Raw genomic sequence first — 20,282 nt, forward strand, 5'->3', positions numbered from 1 at the left:
AAGCTTTAATGACCAATTTTCACAGAAAGAAGCTAGTTTAATATTCACCTTCACTGAATTCAAGTGAGTTTTGTTTTTGTTCAGGTTTTCATTTTGTTGAGTATCAATATGGACTCACTGATTTTTACATATTTGGTACATTTCAGGCAACTAAAGTTGCATTAATTTTTGATGTTCACACTGTCCTACCTTTAATCAATAGTAGCCACTTTTTAATTAATTAATTAATTTTGCTTTTGAGAGACAGGGGTCTCACTATGTTGTCCAGGCTGACCTCAAACTCCTGGGCTCAAATGATCCTCCTGTGTTAGCCTCCGAGTCGCCAGGTTTATAGATATGCTATGGCATCTGGCAATAGTAATCATTTTAAACTGGGACCTTTATCCTTCTGACGTATTCCCCATCATCTTTGCTATATCTGAGACAAGATGTTCTAGTTCACTTCGTCCATTCCTGACCCAGACCTTGAATTGGTCAAATCGCAAGAATACTTGGTTCCTTTCCATGGAAAACAATATTCAAAAACCAAACTTCTGATTCTGGAAACTGGTAATGAAAGGGAAGAAAATTTAACTTTTCTCTTGCTTCTCTAGTACAAACCTTATTTTAGGGTAATCAAGTAGCCCAGAAGACGAAGGGAATTCTGGCTAATATTGTACACAGCAAAGATTAATAGAATTAGAAAGTTTGCATTTTGCAAGGCTAAAATGCAGGCTTATAAGGCTGTCAGCACCTTAAACCAGTGATCTATCTCAATATTGCATCAAGATAACCTGACATGTTAATATATTAGATGTCATCATGGTCTTGGAATCATAAAGAAAAATGTCTTTCTCTCTCTTTTTAAGAGCTTTATTGAGATACAATTTATATACCATTACAATTCACCCACTTAAAGTGTAAAATTCAATGGCTTTTATTATGTTCACAGAGTTGTGCATTCATCATAACAATTTTAAAACATTTTTATTACCACCCCCAAAAAATCCCACACCCTTTTGCTTTTAGCCCTGCCATCCCTCCATCTTCCCATCTCCCTAACTAACCCTAGGCAACCCCTGATTTACTTTCTGTATATAGATTTTCCTATTCTGAACATTTAATGTAAATGGAATCATGCACTACATGGTCTTTTGTGTCTGTATTCTTCACTTAGCATAATGTTTTCAAAGTTTCTGTAGCACATATCAGAATTTCATTCTTTTTAAAAGCTAAATAATATTCCATTGTACAGGAGACCACATTTTGTTTATCCACTCATCAGTTGATGGACATCTGGGTTGATTTCATCTTTCGGCTATTGCAAATAGTGCTGCTGATAACATTCACGTAAACTATTCATTTGAATGCCTGTTTTCAACTCTCTTGACTATATACCTAAGAGTGGAATTCCCGGCTCACATGGTCACTCTGACCATTTGAGGAACTGCCAGACTTTTCCAAAGCAGCTGCACCATTTTGCATTCCCACCAACAGCGTCTGAGGATTCCAATTTCTCCACATTTTCACCAACATTTGTCATCTTTATCTGCCTTTTTTATTATAGCCAACATAGTGGGTATGAAGTGGCATCTCCTCGTGGTTTTCACTGGCATTTCTCTGATGGCTAATTACAATGACTATCTTCTTTTTTCTTTTTTTGGAGGCAGACTCTCGCTCTATCTTCCAGGCTGGAGTGCAGTGGCACGATCTTGGCTCACTGCCACCTCCGCCTCCCGGGTTCAAGCAATTCTCCTGCCTCAGCCTCTGAAGTAGCTGAGATTACAGATGCCTGCCACCACGCCCGGCTAATTTTTGTATTTTTAGTAGAGACGGGGTTTCTCCATGTTGGCCGGGCTTGTCTCAAACTCCTGACCTCCAGTGATCCACCTGCCTCGGCCTCCCAAAGTGTTGGGATTTACAGGCGTGAGCCATAGCGCCTGGATATCTTTTTTGGAGAAATGTCTACCAGATCTTTTGCCGACATATTTTTCATTTTTAAAGAGATTAAATTCTTTAGAGCAGTTTTAGGTTCACAGTAAATTAAGTGAAAAGTACAGAGAATTCCCATATACTCTCGGCCCCCACCCATGCACAGCCTCTCCTACTAACTAAAATCAATGTACGTACATTGACACGTCATTATCACCCAAAGTCCATAGTTTACATCAAGGTCCACTCTTGGTGTTTTACATTCTATGGGTTTTGACAGATATATAATGACATGTATCCACCATAGTAGTATCGTAGAGTAGTTTCACTGCCCTAAAAATTCTCTGTGCGCCACCAATTCATCCGTCCTTCCCCTCTTGCCTCTGACAACCACTGATCTTTTCACCATCTCTGCAGTTTTGCTTTTACCAGAATGTCATACAGGTGGAATACTAGTCTGTAGCCTTTTCAGATTGGTTTATTTCACTTAGTAATATGCATTTAGGTTTCCTCCATGTCTTTTTATGGCAAAATAGCTCATTTATTTATAGTGCTGAATAGCTTTCCATTCTCTGGATATATCACAGTTTATCCGTTCACCTACTGAAGGACATCTTGGTTGCTTTGAAGTTTTAACAATTATGAACAAAGCTGCTATAAACATTCATGTGCAGTCTCCTTTGCCCATTTTAAAATTCGGTTGTCTTTTTGAGTTGTGGTCATTTTTTACATATCCTAGATACAAGACCCTCATCAGATACATGATTTGCAAACATTTCCTCCCATTCTTTGGGTTGTCTTTCACTTTCTTTCTTTTTTTTTTTTTTTTTTTTTTTTTGAGAAGGAGTCTCGCTCTGTCGCCCAGGCTGGAATGTAGTGGTGCAATCTCGGCTCATTGCAACCTCTGCCTCCTGGGTTCAAGCGATTCCCCTGCTTCAGCCACCTGAGTAGCTGGGATTACAGGTGCGCGCTACCACGCCCGGCTGATTTCTTCTGTATTTTTAGTAGAGACGGGGTTTCACCATGTTGGTCAGGCTGGTCTCGAACTCCTGATCTCGTGATCCGCCCACCTCAGCCTCCCAAAGTGCTGGGATTGCAGGCATGAACCACCATGCCCGGCCTTCTTTCACTTTCTTGATGGTATCCTTTGAAGCGTAAGTTTTTCATTTTGATGTCCAGTTTATATATTTTTGTTGGTGGCGCTTGTGCTTTTGATGTCATATTAAAGAAATATTTGCCTAATCCAAAGTCATGAAAATTTATACCTATGTTTTCTTTTAAGAATTCCATAGTTTTAGGCTGGGTGCGGTGGCTCACACCTATAATCCCAGCACTTTGGGAGGCCAAGGAGGGTGGATTGCTTGAGCATAGGAGTTCGAGACCAGCCTGGGCAACATTTTTGTATTTTTTGTAAAGATGCCATCTCTACAAAAAATACAAAAATTAGCTTGGTATGGTGGCGTGTACCTGTAGTCCGAGCTACTCAGGAGGCTGAGGCAGGAGGATCACTTGAGCCCAGGAGGTCGAGACTGCAGTGAGCCGTGATTGCACCACTGCACTCCAGCCTGGGCAAGAGAGTGAGACTCTGCAAAAAAAAAAAAAAAAAAAGGAAAGGAAAGAAAAGAAAAGAAAAAAAAAAGAAAAGAAAAGAAAAAAGAAAAAAGAAAAGAAAAAGAGTTTTATAGTTTTAGTTCTTGCATTTAGGTCTTTGATCAATTTTAAAGTAATGTTTGCATACGGTGTGATGTCTTTATCTTTTTACAGATATATGCAGGCTAAATAATGTAGAGGTGAATATATAACATCTGTGATTTACTTTAAAATACTTTAGATAAAAATAGATAAAGCAAACATGGGAAAATTTTGACAGCTACAAAATCTAGGTGGTGGGTATATCGTTGTTCACTCTATTTTCATCTCGGTTTTTGGATTTTTCTTTAAATAACACAAGTAAAAGGTAAAGTTTTAGAAATAAAAATCAGAAAAATTACTTGATTATGAGTGAAAATGTTATTAATAGAGAATTAAAGTTGAATCTATTTTAACTTATTTTTAAAGTACATTGTTTATAAATGTTAGCATTTCATAATAAGTTATAAATTATTTGCCATACCCCTAATAAAAGCATACAAGAAAAAGGTTATGTCAGAGTGTCTTGGCATTGCTCTTAGGAACTAGTGTTCTGGAACTTCTTGTTCTAATACAGCAACTATCAGCCACATGTGGCTGATGAGCACTTCAGATATGGCAAGTCCAAATTAAGATGTGCTGTAAGTGTAAAATGTATATTGGATTTTGAAGACTTGACACAAAAAAATGCAAAATAGCTCATTAATATGTTTTATGTTGATTACATGTTGGAATGATAATATTTTGGATATTGGATTAAAGTGTATTATTAAAATTACCTTCACTTGTTTTTTATATTCTTTTAAAATACAGCTACTAAAGTGTAAATTACATATGTGGCTTGCATTATATTTCTTTTTAAAAAGTTTAAAATTTTTTCATAGAAACATATAGGAAACAATCATTACATTTCTTTTGGACAGTACCATTCTAGAGAGAAAAGGACTGGGCTAGAAGATCCACATTCTAATTCCTTTGCTGCTTTCAACTAGCCATGTGGCTTTGGGCCATTTCTTCCGTTTCTCAGCCCTAAAATAGTCCGGGATAAATTCACTCAGCAAATACTTAGACTTCTTAATATATACAAAGAACTTGGCTAGATGATGTGGGAAGTAGAAGACGTGAAAGAAACTGTTCATAAATTCAAATCATTGTTTTACCATTAATCTCTATCCATGAGTCAATGAAGATAGAAATCAACAATAGAAAATATCTCATCATTTTTATTTTTTCCACTAACATTTTATCTTAAGATAATGTATATTTTATAAACGGTCTGAGATCCGGATCACATATGCACAGAGTATATGTTCTTTTTCTCTTCTAAGTCTTGAGTCTTTGAACAAGTGTTCCATTTTTCCAGAGGCTCCCCAACTTCAAATTTTGTTCAAGAAGTTCACTGTGGTAGACAGTTGGTGGACAGTACTCATGCCCTTCTGTTGTCCCATATCATGTTGATGGCTGGTCTTGGCCATGTAACTTGCTTTGGTCAATGAGACATTAGCAAGCAAGTTAAAAGCAGAGGCTTGATAAGCACTTGCTCGTTGAGACTTATCTTCTTGGAACACTCCTTGGAACCTTGCAGCCATGCCATAAGGAAGCCCAAACAACCATGAGGAAAAGCCCACATGGAGGAGAGAAGGGCCAGGGGTTCATTCAGACTAGTGATTCTCAACCTGTGGTGATTTTGCTCCTTGTAGGACATTTGACAATGTCTGGGGACACTTTTGGTTGTTGCAGTGGTGGATAGGTGCTACTGGCATCTAGTGGGTAGAGGCGAGGGAGGCTGCTAAACATCCTGCAATGCATGGGACAGTCCCACAACAAAGAATTACCCAGCCTAAATATCAGCTGTGCTGAGGTTCAGAAACCTGTTCTAGACCAATGTTTCCCACAACCTGGCTCCTATGGATCAAGGATAAAGGCACTTGGGAGAGAAAGTGTTCACACTTAAATAAAATTATCTATAGCTGCTCATTTACAAGTGATAGCTTTCTGAGCAGTCTGTGACTCACGATGATTTTTCAATGATTCCCATTAGTATTCTCATCAACCCCAATGGCACATTTCACCTTGTTTACATCCAGCATTTAAGCAGAGTAACTCATCAAACTATTGAACCAACAATCATTGTATTAGTTGCCCCAACTGAGATATTGTTTCTCCTTGGTGCTACCAAGGCCATGGTTTGTCACAATTCAATCCGAGCTTCCAAATCTGCAGCCATTTACCCACCCAAAGACCAGGGGCTTTAACTTTTACTGTTTTATAGTCCATCAGCTTTGGTTCTGTGTTACCAAAGAACCACAGCCCCATCATGCTAAGAGGATGCCACTTTCCCTTTGAGAAGAGCATCTATATATTTAGAAGAATCCATTATTAGTCAATTTTATCTATGAGAGAAATATTAAGAATATAAAAATTATAGTAATTTGCTGATAGTAAATTTTATTAGAAGAGTGTAAATATAACTACATTAGCAGACTCACTCAATAAAAATTTTAAACATAGTGGGTCAAGTATAAATCTCATTGCTATGGTCATTAACTGTGAAATACATAGATAATAAACCATTGCAGATAGGGGTTTTTGTTTGTTTTCTCATATAATAGGGCACATATGCATCTCTAGGCGGAATGAAAAAGGGCCAGAAATGTTGCTAAAATTGTCAGTTTGAATAACTTTTTGATAGGCTGGCAGATACAAAAGTTTACAAGAAACACTCGATGTGCAAAGTAATCTCCTTGCAAAGTACAAGGACCCAGATGAAAAATCCCAACGATACGAATCATCCCGGTAATCTCCCAAATCCCATTATGAAGTCTGATTAGAGTAGGCTACAACCCAATTGCAAGTGGGCTTTGCTGTTGATGGAGAGCCAATTCTTGGCAAACATTAGTAAAACCAAGCCATTTATCTACCCGGTTGAATCAGACGTTGTTGAGGAGTGTGAAACTGTGACCAGCATCACCAACCAGCCCTCTATAGACAGGGACTGCTTTTCTTTCTCCTACGCTTGGTTTGTGCCCTGAAGTTGGCTCTGGTACTGCATTGGCATCTTGAGAAAACCTTTTAGCTGGTTTCTAGCAGGAAAGAGGGGAAGGAGGCCCTGACCCCAGGGATGTGGAGGGACTGAGCTGGACTGTCTAGGGAGATCTGTGTTCCTGGGATCAGGCTCTTCAGCATCCAACAGGCGGAATGTTGTGAAGTGCCCCAAGGACCATCACATCCACCGAAAAATGGTGAAGCTGGGGGACTTGGTTTGATCCAGTGAGCCACCAAGAGCAATACTTCCCCTCAGCCTGTGATGAGGACTCACATAGTGGCTGGATTTTTTAAGGACACATGGTGCGGGGGCAACTCTGTAGTTCAGGGGTCATCAGGTTTGAACTATGAAGGACCACATGGCCAATATTTACATTTTGCAGACCAAGCAACAAAAGGGAAGATATTACATAGGAACTTACATAACAAGAGAGAAAAAATTGTCACAATGTTTTTATTGATATAATCCAAAATACAGTAATATTTGAGTACAATTATTTGCAACCCACATCTATTAATGAGAGAAAAGGAATTCTTTGGCGGGGGGTATATTTCTCTTAACTGGAGTTCAAAGGCGGTGTCTGCCATCATGACATAAAGTGCAAATGTTCATGTATGAAAACCATGCTTAGCTCTCTGGTACAAACACAGGGAGCTCTCGCGATCTGGCCCATAGGCTGTAGTTTGCAGACCCTTGCTATAGTTGAACACCAGTCGCCCACACTGGGTTTGCGGTGTTCCGGGTGGGAAGTCGCTCCGGGCTGCGAAGCGCCTCGAGGGATCCCCCCGGCCCGAACTCTCCCTCTGTGCCCAGCTAACCGCCGTTCATTGGCTCTCCCCGCGAGGCAGGTCTGAAAGATCAAGAATGCAGCTCAGAGCTCTCTCGCGGAGCAAGGACACCTTCGGGCTTCAGGACCACCCAGGGCGTCCAAAACTGCTGCCAGGGCTGTGCCCCCGCCCCCCGGCACTTTCCAGCTCCCCCTCCACGCCCGCTCTTCCTCCCTCTCGGCCCCCTCCAGCTCCTCCTCCGGCTCCTCCCCCTCCGCTCCTCCCCTTCCCTACATCTAGCCGCCGCGCTTTCCCGCTCCCGCAGCAGCAGCCTCCCGCGTCGCTGTCGCTGTTGCCTCCGCCACCTCCTCCGCCGCCGCGCGCCCCTCGGAGTTCCGCGCCCCACCATGCCCAACATCGTGCTGTTCAGCGGCAGCTCGCATCAGGACCTGTCCCAGCGCGTGGCCGACCGCCTGGGCCTGGAGCTGGGCAAGGTGGTCACGAAGAAGTTCAGCAACCAGGAGACCAGGTGGGGGCCGCGCCGGCGGCCGGGCTAGGGAGAGCGCTGGGCACGCGGCTGCGAGGCCGGGTTGGGGGCCGGCGCCTGCCCGGGCCACCTCCGCGGCCGCCGCGCTCCCCCTTCCGGGGCGGGACGGTGGCAACGCGGCCTCCGCGCCCCCGCGCCCGCGCCTGCGAAGAAACCGAGGCGGGGCGCCGCGCGTCCCGGTGCGCGCCCTGGCTGTGCCCCCGGCGGCAGGGCCTCCGGTCCTGGGACCGCGGCGACCCGGCGGTCCTGAGCCGCTCCCGGCCTCCCGGCGGTGCCGCCCGGCCTGGCGTCCCCAGCCCGGAAGGGAGACGTCTGGGCGGTCACAGACCGTCGGGGAGAGAGTGGGCGCAGCGGGCGGGAACCGCATCGGGTCAGCGCGCGGTGGAGAGACGTCCTGGGTTGGCTGGTCCCAGTTTCCGCGTCCCTATAAAGCTGAACCTCAGACCAGTGCGTGCGACTAAAGGTTTCCCCCCGTCCCCAACTCTGGTTGCACACCGGGTTTACCTGGGGACGGTCCGAACGCTGCTTCCCCCGACCTGCCCCCAAGGGTTTGATCCGGCGGGCGGAGGATCAGCGATTTTACAAGCTTCCCAGTTGACTCTCCTGAGCAGCCAGGGCGCAGACCACTGCGTTATCCAGAGGGTGCAGTTGTGCCAAGGTTTGAAAGACTGTGAGAACCCCAGGACGCACGTGCTGGGCTCCCCTCTGCTCCCACTACTCTTGCTGCTTTAAAGATGATGGCCTTTCAGCTTCCCTCTTGTTCTAGGACTCTGCTGTGTCCAGCAACAACGCCGTGATTCGACTGTAACTTCCACCGATTTCTCAAGTCCAGGAGAGCCTCTGCCTGTGAGTTAGGTGGTGGCCATCCTCGGAAGCTGACCTGGGGGGCTCCTTTGTCTATCTGCCTGAGTCCACACAGCTCCTTGACTCATTTCAAATTGGTCTCATTTTTTGCCCCTTCTTCCTCCAATGTCTAGTACCGTTAACTGTCCACAGTTACTGATAATTTTTGTATCTTTGGCAAAGATTCAATTTAACCAACATTTTCTAGAAATGGTGTTGGAACAGTTGGACACCCATATGCCAAAAAATATGAACTTCCATCCATACTTTTCACCATTTGTAAAAATTAACTTTGAAGTGGATCATAGACCTAATTGTAAAATCTAGAACTATAAAATTTCTAGCAGAAACTCTTGACGACTTGGGGTTAGGCAAAAATTTCTTAATGAGGAGTTATGTTAATACTGATGGGGAAGATGCTATTTTTTGGCAAGTCAGCTTTTTGGGATATGTGAATCTTATGTGACTTCTTCCAGGTGGCAAATTCCGGTTATGGCTCCGATGATAATATAAGTGAAGAAACATTGTGAATGTTGTGGCAGGTGGACTTTGGCTAAAGAATTCCACTCTGCAGTGTTTAATGCAGAAGTCTGGGAGGATGGTCCAGGGCTCTGGAGAAGGATAGAGCTAGGTTTGAGTGTTGCAGTATTTTGCCAGTCTTGTTCAAGTTGCAGTTGCTGTAAGAACACGAGAAGAAGAATAGTTTTTGTTCAGAAGGTGTCGTCATATAAGTAAAGGAGAAATTTCTTGATGAAGTAAATTTTGAAAGCAAATATGTTGCCCTTCCAGGTACTCAGTGCAGCATGATCTTTTGCTAAGGAGCATGGTTAATCTAGATCAGTTCACTGCTAAGTCAGTGTTGAGTTTCTCCTAAAAATACCACATGTGCCGTTGGGCAAAACTCACTCAGACATTGAAGTATGATTGTTTATACATTTGGTTCAAATATAAAGCAGACTCACTTTTATTTCGTTTTTGGTATTTTATAACCATCACTTGATAATTAGAAATCGTGGGACCTCAAAAACCACTCAGCATGAAGTTTGGGAGTTGCCTATATAGCTACATTTTATGTTTTTAATGTATAGAATATAAAAGGTTCACTGCCTGACTTTTCTCTTTTCCATGAACTGTACAAGTACAGAGCTTAATTTTTATAAATAGCCCTCTCTGGACCAGTTACTATGCTAGGAATCCAGCTTTTAATTGTGTGATTGTAGAGAGGAGAAACTGAAGGGCAAAATGAAGACAAAATTGATTCAGTTCATGTAAGGGCCCCTTCTTGAATCTGTCACTGAACTAGGATCAGAAATCTGGTTTGCTGTCTCCTGGCCATCAATCCTCCCATTTTGCATTTTTTATACGCTGCTTAACTGAACATAGAGCCTTCCAATTTTACCTTCTTATCCCTAAATCATTTCAGATATGCAGGGAGAGGTCCGCTCCAGCTTCACTATAGACCATGGAAATTCCATGACGACATCTTAGAACAGCAGGTGTCTAGACGTCTCTGTTGTAACATTTTACTCTGGTCAGTTAACCTGCTGGCAGAATCTTTAGCTATACTGTGAGACAAGGTTATGCAAAGTTATACAAGGTTATCGGTTACCATGTAATAAATAAAGAGCTTAATGGCTTAAAACAGTAATTGTTGATTTGGCTTACAAATCTGCAATTTGGGAAGGGCTCAGTGAAGAAAGCTTATTTTTGCCGCATATGGTCACAGCTGAGGTGGCTAACTGGGGCTGGAGGGTTCTTGAAGATGGCTCACATGACTGAAATTGTTACTAGCTTTTGCCTGGGAGCTTGGTTGGGAACCTCAGCTCCTCTTCTTGTAGGCCTCTCCATGGGGCTGCTTGAGCTTCCTTACGGCATGGAAGCTGGGTTCTAAGAGCACACGTTCCAAAAGACAGGACATTGAAGCCACCAGTCCATTAAGGACTGGGCTTGCAAGTTGGTGTATCATAATTTCTGTCATATGCTGTTGGGCAAGTACAGAGCCCTCTCAGATTCAAGGGCAGGAGACTAGACCCTGCTCCTTGATGGGAAATGTGTTAAGAGTCTGTGGCTATCTTTTAGTTACCATGCCCGTTTATTGTTGAGTCAGTGATGCTCTTCAGCCTTTTTATTTGGGGGTCAATAAAGATCCTCTGGCAGAATAGCAAATGGATGCTGCCTTCTAACCACAATTTTCTAAAGACCTAGAATAAAGGTAGTCATGAACATCTTTTTGAGTAGAAGCAGGACTAGCTTTAGTGGAAAAGTTGCCATGGTGATGATATTCTCTGTCCTCCCCTGGACTGCTAGTCATATGAGAACTGAGGTTCCTGAGGAAAAACAGGCCAAAGAATCTAATCTTGTGGGATAAACGTCATAAGACCAGGAGTTGGCAAAGTTTTTCTGTAAAGGGCCAAATCGTAAATATTTTAGGCAGTGCTAGCACGTGTAGTCTCTGTTGCTGCTGTATCTTACAGTTCTGTAAGTTACAGTCATGTCTGTCACAGGTTAGCAGGGCTGCATTCTCTTCAGGCTCTAGGGGAGAATCTGTTCCCGTGCCTTTTCCGGTTTCCAGAGGCAGCCCACATTCCTTCACTATTGGCCTCTTCCACCTTCAATGTCAGCAACAAAATGTTGCTCTGACCCTGCTTCTGCTGTCTTCTTCTTGCATTTTTAAGGGCCCCGTGATTACAATTGGCCAATTTAAATAATCCAGGATAATTTCCCCATGTTAAGGTCAGCTGATGAGCAACCTGAATGTCATCTGCAAATTTACTTCCCCTTTGCCATATAAACTCACATATTCAAAGGATTAGGATGTAGACATCTTTAGGGGGCCATTTTTCTGCCTACCACGCCATTCTTAACTCACAGGCCATAGAAAAACAGCCTGTGTGCTGTGTTTTGTCGACGTCTCAGCTGTATAATACTGTACTTGATTTCTGCTGTAGTTCATTTTGTGCTGCTATAACAGAATACCGGAGACTGGCTAATCTATAAACAACAGAAATTTATTTCTCACAGGTCTGGAGGCTGGGAAGTCCAATATTGAGGGGCTGGCATCTGGCAAGGGCTTTCTTGCTGCATCATCCCATGGCAGAAGGGTGGAAGGGCAAGAGAGCATATTTGAGAGAGAGCAATAGAGGGCCAAATTTGCTAATATAATAAACCCATTCTCAAGATAATGAGCACACTCTAGCAATGATGACGTTAATCCATTTGTGAGGACAGAGCCCTTATGACCTAATCACCTCTTAAAGGTCTCACCTGTCAATACTCCTATACTGGGGATTGAGCTTTCAACACATGAACTTTAGGGAACACATTTAAACCATAGCAATTTCCAAATTAAGTTTATCTCATAGTTGATGTAATGTTCACAAAGCAGTTAGATTTAGCTCCTTAGATCTTGAAATAGGAGGGAGCACATAGAACTCTATCTCCCTCATCCTGTGAGGTTGGCAGAAGGCGTGCAAGAAGATGTGTGAATGTTATCAAAACTAATTTTCACAACATGTCAACTTGAAAAACTTTATTTTTATTTTCCTTTTCTTTAAAATTTTTTTTACAGACGGGGTCTTGCTATGTTGCCCAGGCTGGACTAGAACTCCTGGGCTCAAACAATCCCCTTGCCTCAGTCTCCCAAGTAGCTGGGACTATGGGCATGAGCCACCATGCCCAGCCTGTTTTTAAATTTTCATTAGGTATAATTGACTCTTTTTTTTTTTTAGACAGAGTTTCGCTTTTGTTGCCCAGGCTGGTGTGCAATGGTGTGATCCCAGCTCACTGCAACCTCCACCTCCCGGGTTCAAGTGATTCTCCTGCCTCAGCCTCCCGAGTAGCTGGGATCACAGGCATGCACCACCACACCTGGCTACTTTTGTATTTTTTAGTAGAGATGGGGTTTCTCCATGTTAGGCTGGTCTAGAACTCCAGACCTCAGGTGATCCACCCACCTTGGCCTCTCAAAGTGTTGGGATTACAGGCGTGAGCCACCGCACCCGGCCTTAATTGGCTCTTTTAAGAAAACAATTTTATTGAGTATCTGATAGCAGGAGAAGGGAGAAGGATAATTATTCATGTTCCTTATTTGTAATTTTAAAATATTTCATTTTGGGATGAATAAATTTACAGACAATTCTGCTATAATGTGACATATGTATTCCTAAAAATTACCACGCTATGCAAAATCAGGCAATCCAAAACCACAGGACTTATGAGAAAAATGGGGTTAGGGACATAACATTCAAAAACTTCCTCAGTGACCCATTAAAAAATCATAGGAATGTTATATAGGTTGAGTATCCCTTATCAGAAATGCCTGGGACAATAAGTATTTCAGATTTTTTTTTTTCATTTTGGAATATTTCTATTGTACTTACTGGTTGGACATTCCAAATCTCCAAAAATTCAAAATACAAAATGCTCCAATGACCATTTCCTTTGAGCATGATGTCGACACTCAGAAAGTTTCAGATTTCAGAATTTCAGATTAGGGATCCTATCAAAATGGTAAAACACTGACATGTATTACATGCTCAAAAAATATTGGCTGGGTGCAATGGCTCACGTCTGTAATCCCAGCACTTTGGGAGGCTGAGGTGGGCGGATCACTTGAAGTCAGGAGTTCAAAACCAGCCTGGCCAACATGGCAAAACCTCCCTCCACTAAAAATACAACAGATTAGCCAGGTGTGGTGGTGCATGCCTGTAATCCCAGCTACTCGGAAGGCTGAGGCAGGAGAATCACTTGAACCCAGGTGGCAGAGGTCGGAGTGAGCTGAGATGTCACCACTGCCCTCCAGCCTGGGCAACAGAATGAGACTCCGTCTTTAAAAAAAAAAATTACATAAATATTACGACAGAGATGGAACTTTCCATTGAAAAATGCCTGAGGTTTAGGGTTCTCTGAAATGACGTGAAAAGTTGTGACACCAAATGTGAATGAGTGTGGCTTGTTGTCCTCGAGGTGTGTACATGTGTATGTTTGTGTATTTCTAAGTGGCTCCATTCAGCTGGGTGCACTGCAGTTTTCTGCAGTCTCGGGATAAGAGGTTGTGCATAAGAAAACACGAAATTCATGCTATGCTCAAATTGTTCCAAATAATATCAATCATTGGAACAAATTTGCCTTTTCAAAACATAGCAGAGCTGACCATCTTCTCGGTTTGGACGCAGAGCTCTGTGAAGGACCTGCCTGAGCACACAGCACTACTTTCTGTTTCTTCCCACCAAAGGAATATGCCAGGGATGAGCTGCCTCTCCCTCTCATGTTGGACATCCAGAATTCTGTACCTGGAAATACAGAAACTTCCAGACATGCAATTTTCAAAAACTTAGCTGCTGTTTACTCTTTCTCCAGAAGCTACACGAGGATGCCAACCAGCAAAACAAGGAAGTATACCAAGAAAGAGGATACAGAAAATGGCAAATGGAGTGCAGGAGAGGGGGCAGGGAATCCCCGGATGGCAGCTGTGCACAGGCAGAGAGATAACCCAGGCCTGCCACCCCTGGGAGGGATGCCTGCAAGACGATGAAATGCAGATGGGACTTGAGGCCTCTGACCTTGGGAGATTTTGATTGTTAGTGAAGGGTTTAGGGTGGAATCTGGATTCAGGATTCAGAAAACTTAGCAGATAAAAGGGTAAGAGAATGACCTCCAGGGAAAATAAAAAGAAAAGATGTGCATGAAAAGAAAATACAAGCATTCATGTAAGTTTATGGCATGGCAGAGCTCTGAGCAGCATTTGCGCAGTTAAAAACGTACAGTCAATCTTTAATGTGAATATTGATCTATATTGGGACGATGGCGAGATGGGAAGTTTGCATTGCAAGTGATGGAACTGAATGGAAATAGAGTTCAATCCTCATCTTCCATAGTGAGAAGTCAATACACTTTGCCTAAAATGAAAAATCAAGACACAGCAATACACACATATTAGCTAGACTTGAAGGAAAGTATCTAAAAACCCTATCAAGAGTTGAAATTGGTGGCCTCTGGGCACTTTCTCTGTTATACGTCTTACAGAGTGGTTTGAATTTTTTAAGCAATATGACTGTATAACTTTAATAAAAAACTAAAACTAAATATAGTATTTTGCAGAAAAGAGTTACCATAGCAGGCCTGAGACTTAGGCCTCTTTGCAAGGTTGGCCCTTGGCTGGCCTCTGGGAGCTTAGATTTTGCAAGGGTACCCACCGTTTCCCAGTAAGAATGGCTCACTGCATAAACTCTTAAACAATTGATAAACAATGTGGTTCATGCTGAATGCCTGTGAGTCTGACATTTTGGTATGTGCTAGGCAGAGGGTGCTTATATGACCAGCTCACAATACAAACCCTGAGACTTGAGTCTCTAAGCAGCTTCCCTGGTAGAGAGCCCTTCACACATGTTGTCACAGCTCACTACTGGGGCATTAAGCTCTACCTCTGACTCCCCTCAGGGAGGAGTCTTGGAAGCTCGCATCCTGTTTCCCCCAACTTCACCCCATGTACCTTTTCCCTTTGCTGAGTTTGCTCTGTGTCCTTTCCCTGCAATAAATCACAGCCATGAGTGCAACTATTAGGCTGAGTCCTATGAGTCATCCTGGTGATCATCAAACCTGGAGGTGGTCTCAGGGATGCCCAAGATGCAAATATGCTTCAATATTAACCGACGGCAGTTTCCTTTTCCTAGCGTGGAGATTGGTGAAAGTGTGAGAGGGGAAGATGTCTACATCATCCAGAGCGGCTGCGGGGAAATTAACGACAACCTGATGGAGCTCCTCATCATGATCAATGCCTGCAAGATTGCGTCATCATCCAGAGTGACTGCTGTGATCCCGTGTTTCCCATACGCCCGACAAGATAAAAAGGACAAGGTAGGAGAGGTGTGTCCTGCCCTAGAAACCTGCTCTGGGCCACTGTCAATGTTCTTTTTCCTCATTTATCCCCTTGATTAGAATTATCTAGAAAATGTTGGCTTTTTCCTTTGATGATCAAGTAAATCTGCTTTCTTATTTTGTCTGTTGAAGATTTGGCTTTGAACCTACACTGACGTTAATATTCAAAGAAACAGGTAATGCATATTTTTGCAGGTGTTAAAATACCATTATTGTCCTTGTTATAATGAAATTGTATGTCTTTGTGGTGGTGGATAGAACTAAATACACACACACACACACACACATGCACAAGAGTACAAGTCAAATTGGAGCACATCTGAATCAGATCACTGGATTGTATCAATTTCAGGGTCCTGGCCGTGATACTGTGTTATAGTTTTACAAGACCTTACCACAGGGAACTAGGTAAAAGGTTCACAGGGTCTCTGCGTTGTTTCATACAACTGCATGTCAATCTACAATTCCCCCGAAATAAAAAGTTTAATTAAAAAAAAAACCCATGATCTCTTTTTAACCTTTTAAAAAGAACAGAAATCGTATCATTGAATTATGTTTTTCACAACATTAGCATCAGAGGAGGCTCTGTGAGTCTTTAGAAAAAAGTTGAAGAAAATGTGATTGGTCTTTGCCTTTGAGAGCAACAGAGAAATCGGAGATTGAGAAGAACTTTGAAGGAGATTGTATTAGTTTTCTAAGCTGTCATAAGAAATTACATAAACCGCGTGGCTTAAAAGAGCAGAAATTTTTCCCTCACAGTTTCGGAGGCCCAGAAGTGTGAAATCAAGGAATGGGCAGGGGCACGCTCCCTCTGAAGGCTGTAAGGGAGGATGCTTCCTCGCTTCTTCTAACTTCTGGTGTCTCCTTGCATTCCTTGGCTGTGGCTACATCACTGTGGTCCCTGCCTCTCTTCACCTGGCCTCTTCCCTGTGTCTCTTCTCTGTTTCTTATAAGGACACTGTCATTGGATTTCAGGCCTAACCTAATCCAGAATGAACTCAACTTAATCTTTACCTTGGTTATATTTGCAAAGACCCTATTTCCAAAATGAGGTTACATGCTGAAGTTGTGGGTGGACATGAGTTTTGGGGGGATATTGTTTGACCTACTACAGTGGTCAACTCCCAGCTGTTGTGTGTTCTGTATCTTATAGATAGATAGATGTTCAGCCAGGCTCAGCGAGAATCCTGCCAGTTTTCAAGACACACTGCTGTTCTGTGATTTGGTAACTCAGTGCAAGAAAGGTTTTCCCCAATATGCTGCTTTTTATCTCCATAATTCATTTCTGAAACTACAGATTTCTGAAGCAGCACGCAAGATCCCCTCATATTTGAAAAAACCCCTTTAAAAATTTGAATTCATATACCAAAGTCCCCCTGAATTTTAATCCCAGCCTCCTCAAGACATGGTTTCCATTCCCTGTCTTGAAGATGGCCAGTCAGTTAATTTCTCACCTAAAATCTAATTAGAAGGGTCCACATACTTTATCTGTAAATGGCTATATGGTCTATGTTGCAACTATTCAACTCTGGTTGTACTTCAAAAAGAGCAATAGACAATATGTAAATGAATGGGTATGGCTGTGTTCCAATAAAACTTTATTTATGGGCACTGAAATGTGAATTTCATATTATTTTCACATGCCTTGAAACATTATTTTGAATTTTTCAACCATTTAAACATGTGAAAGCCATTATTAGCTCACAAGCAGTACCAAAACAAGTGGCTGGTGGCTGGTGGCTAGCTGGATGTAGCCTGTAGGCCACAGTTTGCCAACCCCTGTATTAGACCATTGATAGATCGTGTGTGTGTGTGTGTGTGTGTGTGTGTGTGTGTGTGTGTGTGTATGATCTAAACTTGACCTTGGGCAGCCAAAACCTTAGGTCACATACACTGCTGTGAAGCTGTATCCTCCCACTAGCTATTTATATAGCTCCTTTTATTTTAAACTTGATTCTAGAGTTTTATGTGTATTTTTAGCTGTTAAATTTCAATTTTCTAATTTTGTCCCATTGGTATAATCTGTTTTCTTAACTATTCTTCCCATCTGTGTGTTTCCACAGGATTGTTTAGCATCTTTCTCCTTGTCATATCATATCCATGTCATAGAAGAGCTAATTTTCTGCCATTATTTCTTCCTTCCTTGTGGTTTAGTAAATTCTCACATTGTAGCTGGTTTTTTGTTGTTTGTTTGTTTTTGAGACGGAGTCTCACTCTGTCACCCAGGCTGAAGTGCAGTGGCACGATCTCAGCTCACTGCAACCTCCGCCTCCCAGGCTCAAGCAATCCTCCTACCTCAGCCTCCCGAGTAGCTGGGACTACAGGTGTGCACCACCACACCTAGCTAATTTTTGTATTTTTGGTAGAGATGGGGTTTCGCCATGCTGGCCAGGCTGGTCTCAAACTCCTGACCTCAAGTGATCTGCCCGCCTTGGCCTTCCAAAGTGCTGGGATTACAGGCATGAGCTACCGCACCCGGCCTGTAGCTGTATTTTTAATCAAGCTCTTTCACTCACAATATATTTTATATTTTGTATTTGGCCCTAAGATATTGAATATATTGTAACTTCTTTAGAAAATTACTCCTTTTATCATTACACATGCCCTCCTCCACTATTTAATGTGATTTGTAACCCCATTTTGTTCTTTAAGTGATAAAATGTTGAAAGCTCTACATTTTTGTTAGCACATATCTGATTTGCAGTGACCTCTTTTTACAAAGTTGTATTTTCAAAATGTTTTCTTATTTGAGTTGGAGAAACTAGCACTGTTTATTGCCAATCCTTCTATTGTGGGAGTTGTGATGGAGTCCAGCCTCCATCCCCTAGTTGCCAGTAGTGCTCCCAGCCACCACTAACAAGAGCCCTATGGATTTCTAGAACTCCAGTGGCTATGACTGTTGTTTTTTGTTTTGTTTTGTTTGAGACGGAGTTTCGCTCTTGTTGCCCAAGCTGGAGTGCAGTGGTGCCGTCTCGGCTCACTGCAACCTCTGCCTCCCAGGTTTAAGGATTCTCCTGCCTCAGCCTCTCAAGTAGCTGGGAAGCATGCGCCATGACGCCTGGCTAATTTTTTGTATTTTTAGTAGAGACAGGGTTTCACCGTGTGGGCCAGGCTGGTCTCGAACTCCTGGCCTCAAGTGATCTGCCCGCCTCAGCCTCCCAAAGTGCTGGGATTACAGGCATGAGCCATCGCGCCCAGCCGGGCTTTAACTGTTTTGTGGAACTGTGTTGTCTAACTAGCTAGTAGCAGCTTTCCTGATGTTAGACAGTTAGATGCGTTTTCCATTTTGGCCCATTGTGAAAACATATTTCTTTTCTTTCTTCTACCCTTTCTTTAATCACTTTGCTGTAAGTGTGTTTCTTGGTAATAACATTGTAGCTGCTTTTAATTTTTTATCCCAGTCAGACAATTCCATGACTTTCTGAGCTTAACTGCTGATAGAAGAGAGGTCTTTCATCACCAACCACACAGAGGCAGGGCGGTTGGTAACATTTGAGAGACAGTGTGTGTAGTGGCTTAGGAAGTCATGTGGTTTCTCGTTAGAGAACACAGCTAGGAAAGAAGGAATCACAGTGGGGTGTATTAGTTTCCTAGCACTGGGGTGTATTAGTTTCCTAGCACTGTTATAACAAATTACCACAAACTGGGTGACTTAAAACAACAGAAATATGTTCTCTTAAGTGCTAGAGGCCAGAAGTCCAACATCAAGGTGTTGGCAGAGGAATATTCCTTTTGGAGCCTCCAGGGGAGGTTCCTCCTTCCTTGCCTCTTCTAGCTCCTGGTGACTGCCAGCCTTGAGGCCACATCACTCTAATCTCTGCTGGAATCTTCGCATGGCCTCCTCTTTTGTCTCCATCAGATCTCTCGCTCACTCTCTCATTTTCGATTTTCTTTTTGGAGAAAGGGTCTCACTTCGTCACCCAGGCTGAAGTGCAGCGGCACAATCTTAGCTCACTGCAGCCTCAAACTTCTGGGCTCAAGTGATCCTCCCACCTCAGCCTCCCAAGTAGCTGAGACTACAGGTGCACACCACCACGCCTGGCTAATATTTTTTGCTTTTTGGAGAGGCAGTGTCTCACTACGTTGCCCAGGCTGGTCTGGAATTCCTGGGCTGAAGAGATCCTCCTGCCTTGGCCTTCCAAAGTGTTAGGATTAAAAGCATGACCACCACACCTGGCATCTCTCTTTAAAGGATACATGAGGTAGCATCTAGTGCTCACCTGAATAATCCAGGATAATCTCCCCATCTCAGGATCCTCAATGTCATCACATCTGCAAAAACCTTCTTTCCAAATAAGGTAACATTTACAGGTTCCAGGGATTGGGCTCTGATATTTTTGGGGCCACCATTCAGCTCACTTCAGGAGGCCTTAAAGGAAGTCACTGATGTGTTAAGAGATGAATATTTTAAGGACACTTTGAGCTTTGAGATAGTACATATCATTTATCATCTAGGCCAGGATGCTTTCAAGATTGAGAGGGAACTCTATGGATAACTGTGTTGGGAAACAGGTGTCTGCCTAGACTGTCCTGGGCAAGTGACATAGGGCCACCCTCTCTATAGCCTCTGGAGGTGGCCAAGACACATAAGCTGTTCTGACGCCATTATTTCTGATGTGTCTGTGTAGTCAGTGTGACTCATTATAGTGAGGAGACAATTTTG

The 20,282-nt window shown here is 42.9% G+C and overlaps 1 protein-coding gene across 4 annotated transcripts in view; it reads left to right on the plus strand.

Annotated features, from left to right (window-relative positions):
- Positions 1-7,598: 7,598 nt before the first annotated feature.
- The window catches only part of PRPS2 (phosphoribosyl pyrophosphate synthetase 2), a 33,302-nt gene continuing 20,618 nt past the window's right edge, over positions 7,599-20,282 (plus strand). The window contains exons 1-2 of one of the 4 annotated variants that reach the window (XM_055267161.2): positions 7,599-7,882; positions 15,415-15,598. In XM_055267161.2, the coding sequence (XP_055123136.1) occupies positions 7,761-7,882; positions 15,415-15,598 (306 nt within the window). In that variant the 5' untranslated portion in view covers positions 7,599-7,760. Of the gene's footprint in view, positions 7,883-15,414; positions 15,610-20,282 lie in introns of all 4 variants that reach the window. The other 3 variants (XM_055267160.2, XM_063634958.1, XM_055267159.2) reach the window with 3 other exon arrangements.

The sequence above is a fragment of the Symphalangus syndactylus genome, chromosome X (genome assembly GCF_028878055.3).
Source record: "Symphalangus syndactylus isolate Jambi chromosome X, NHGRI_mSymSyn1-v2.1_pri, whole genome shotgun sequence".
NCBI classification, from domain to species: Eukaryota; Metazoa; Chordata; class Mammalia; order Primates; family Hylobatidae; genus Symphalangus; species Symphalangus syndactylus.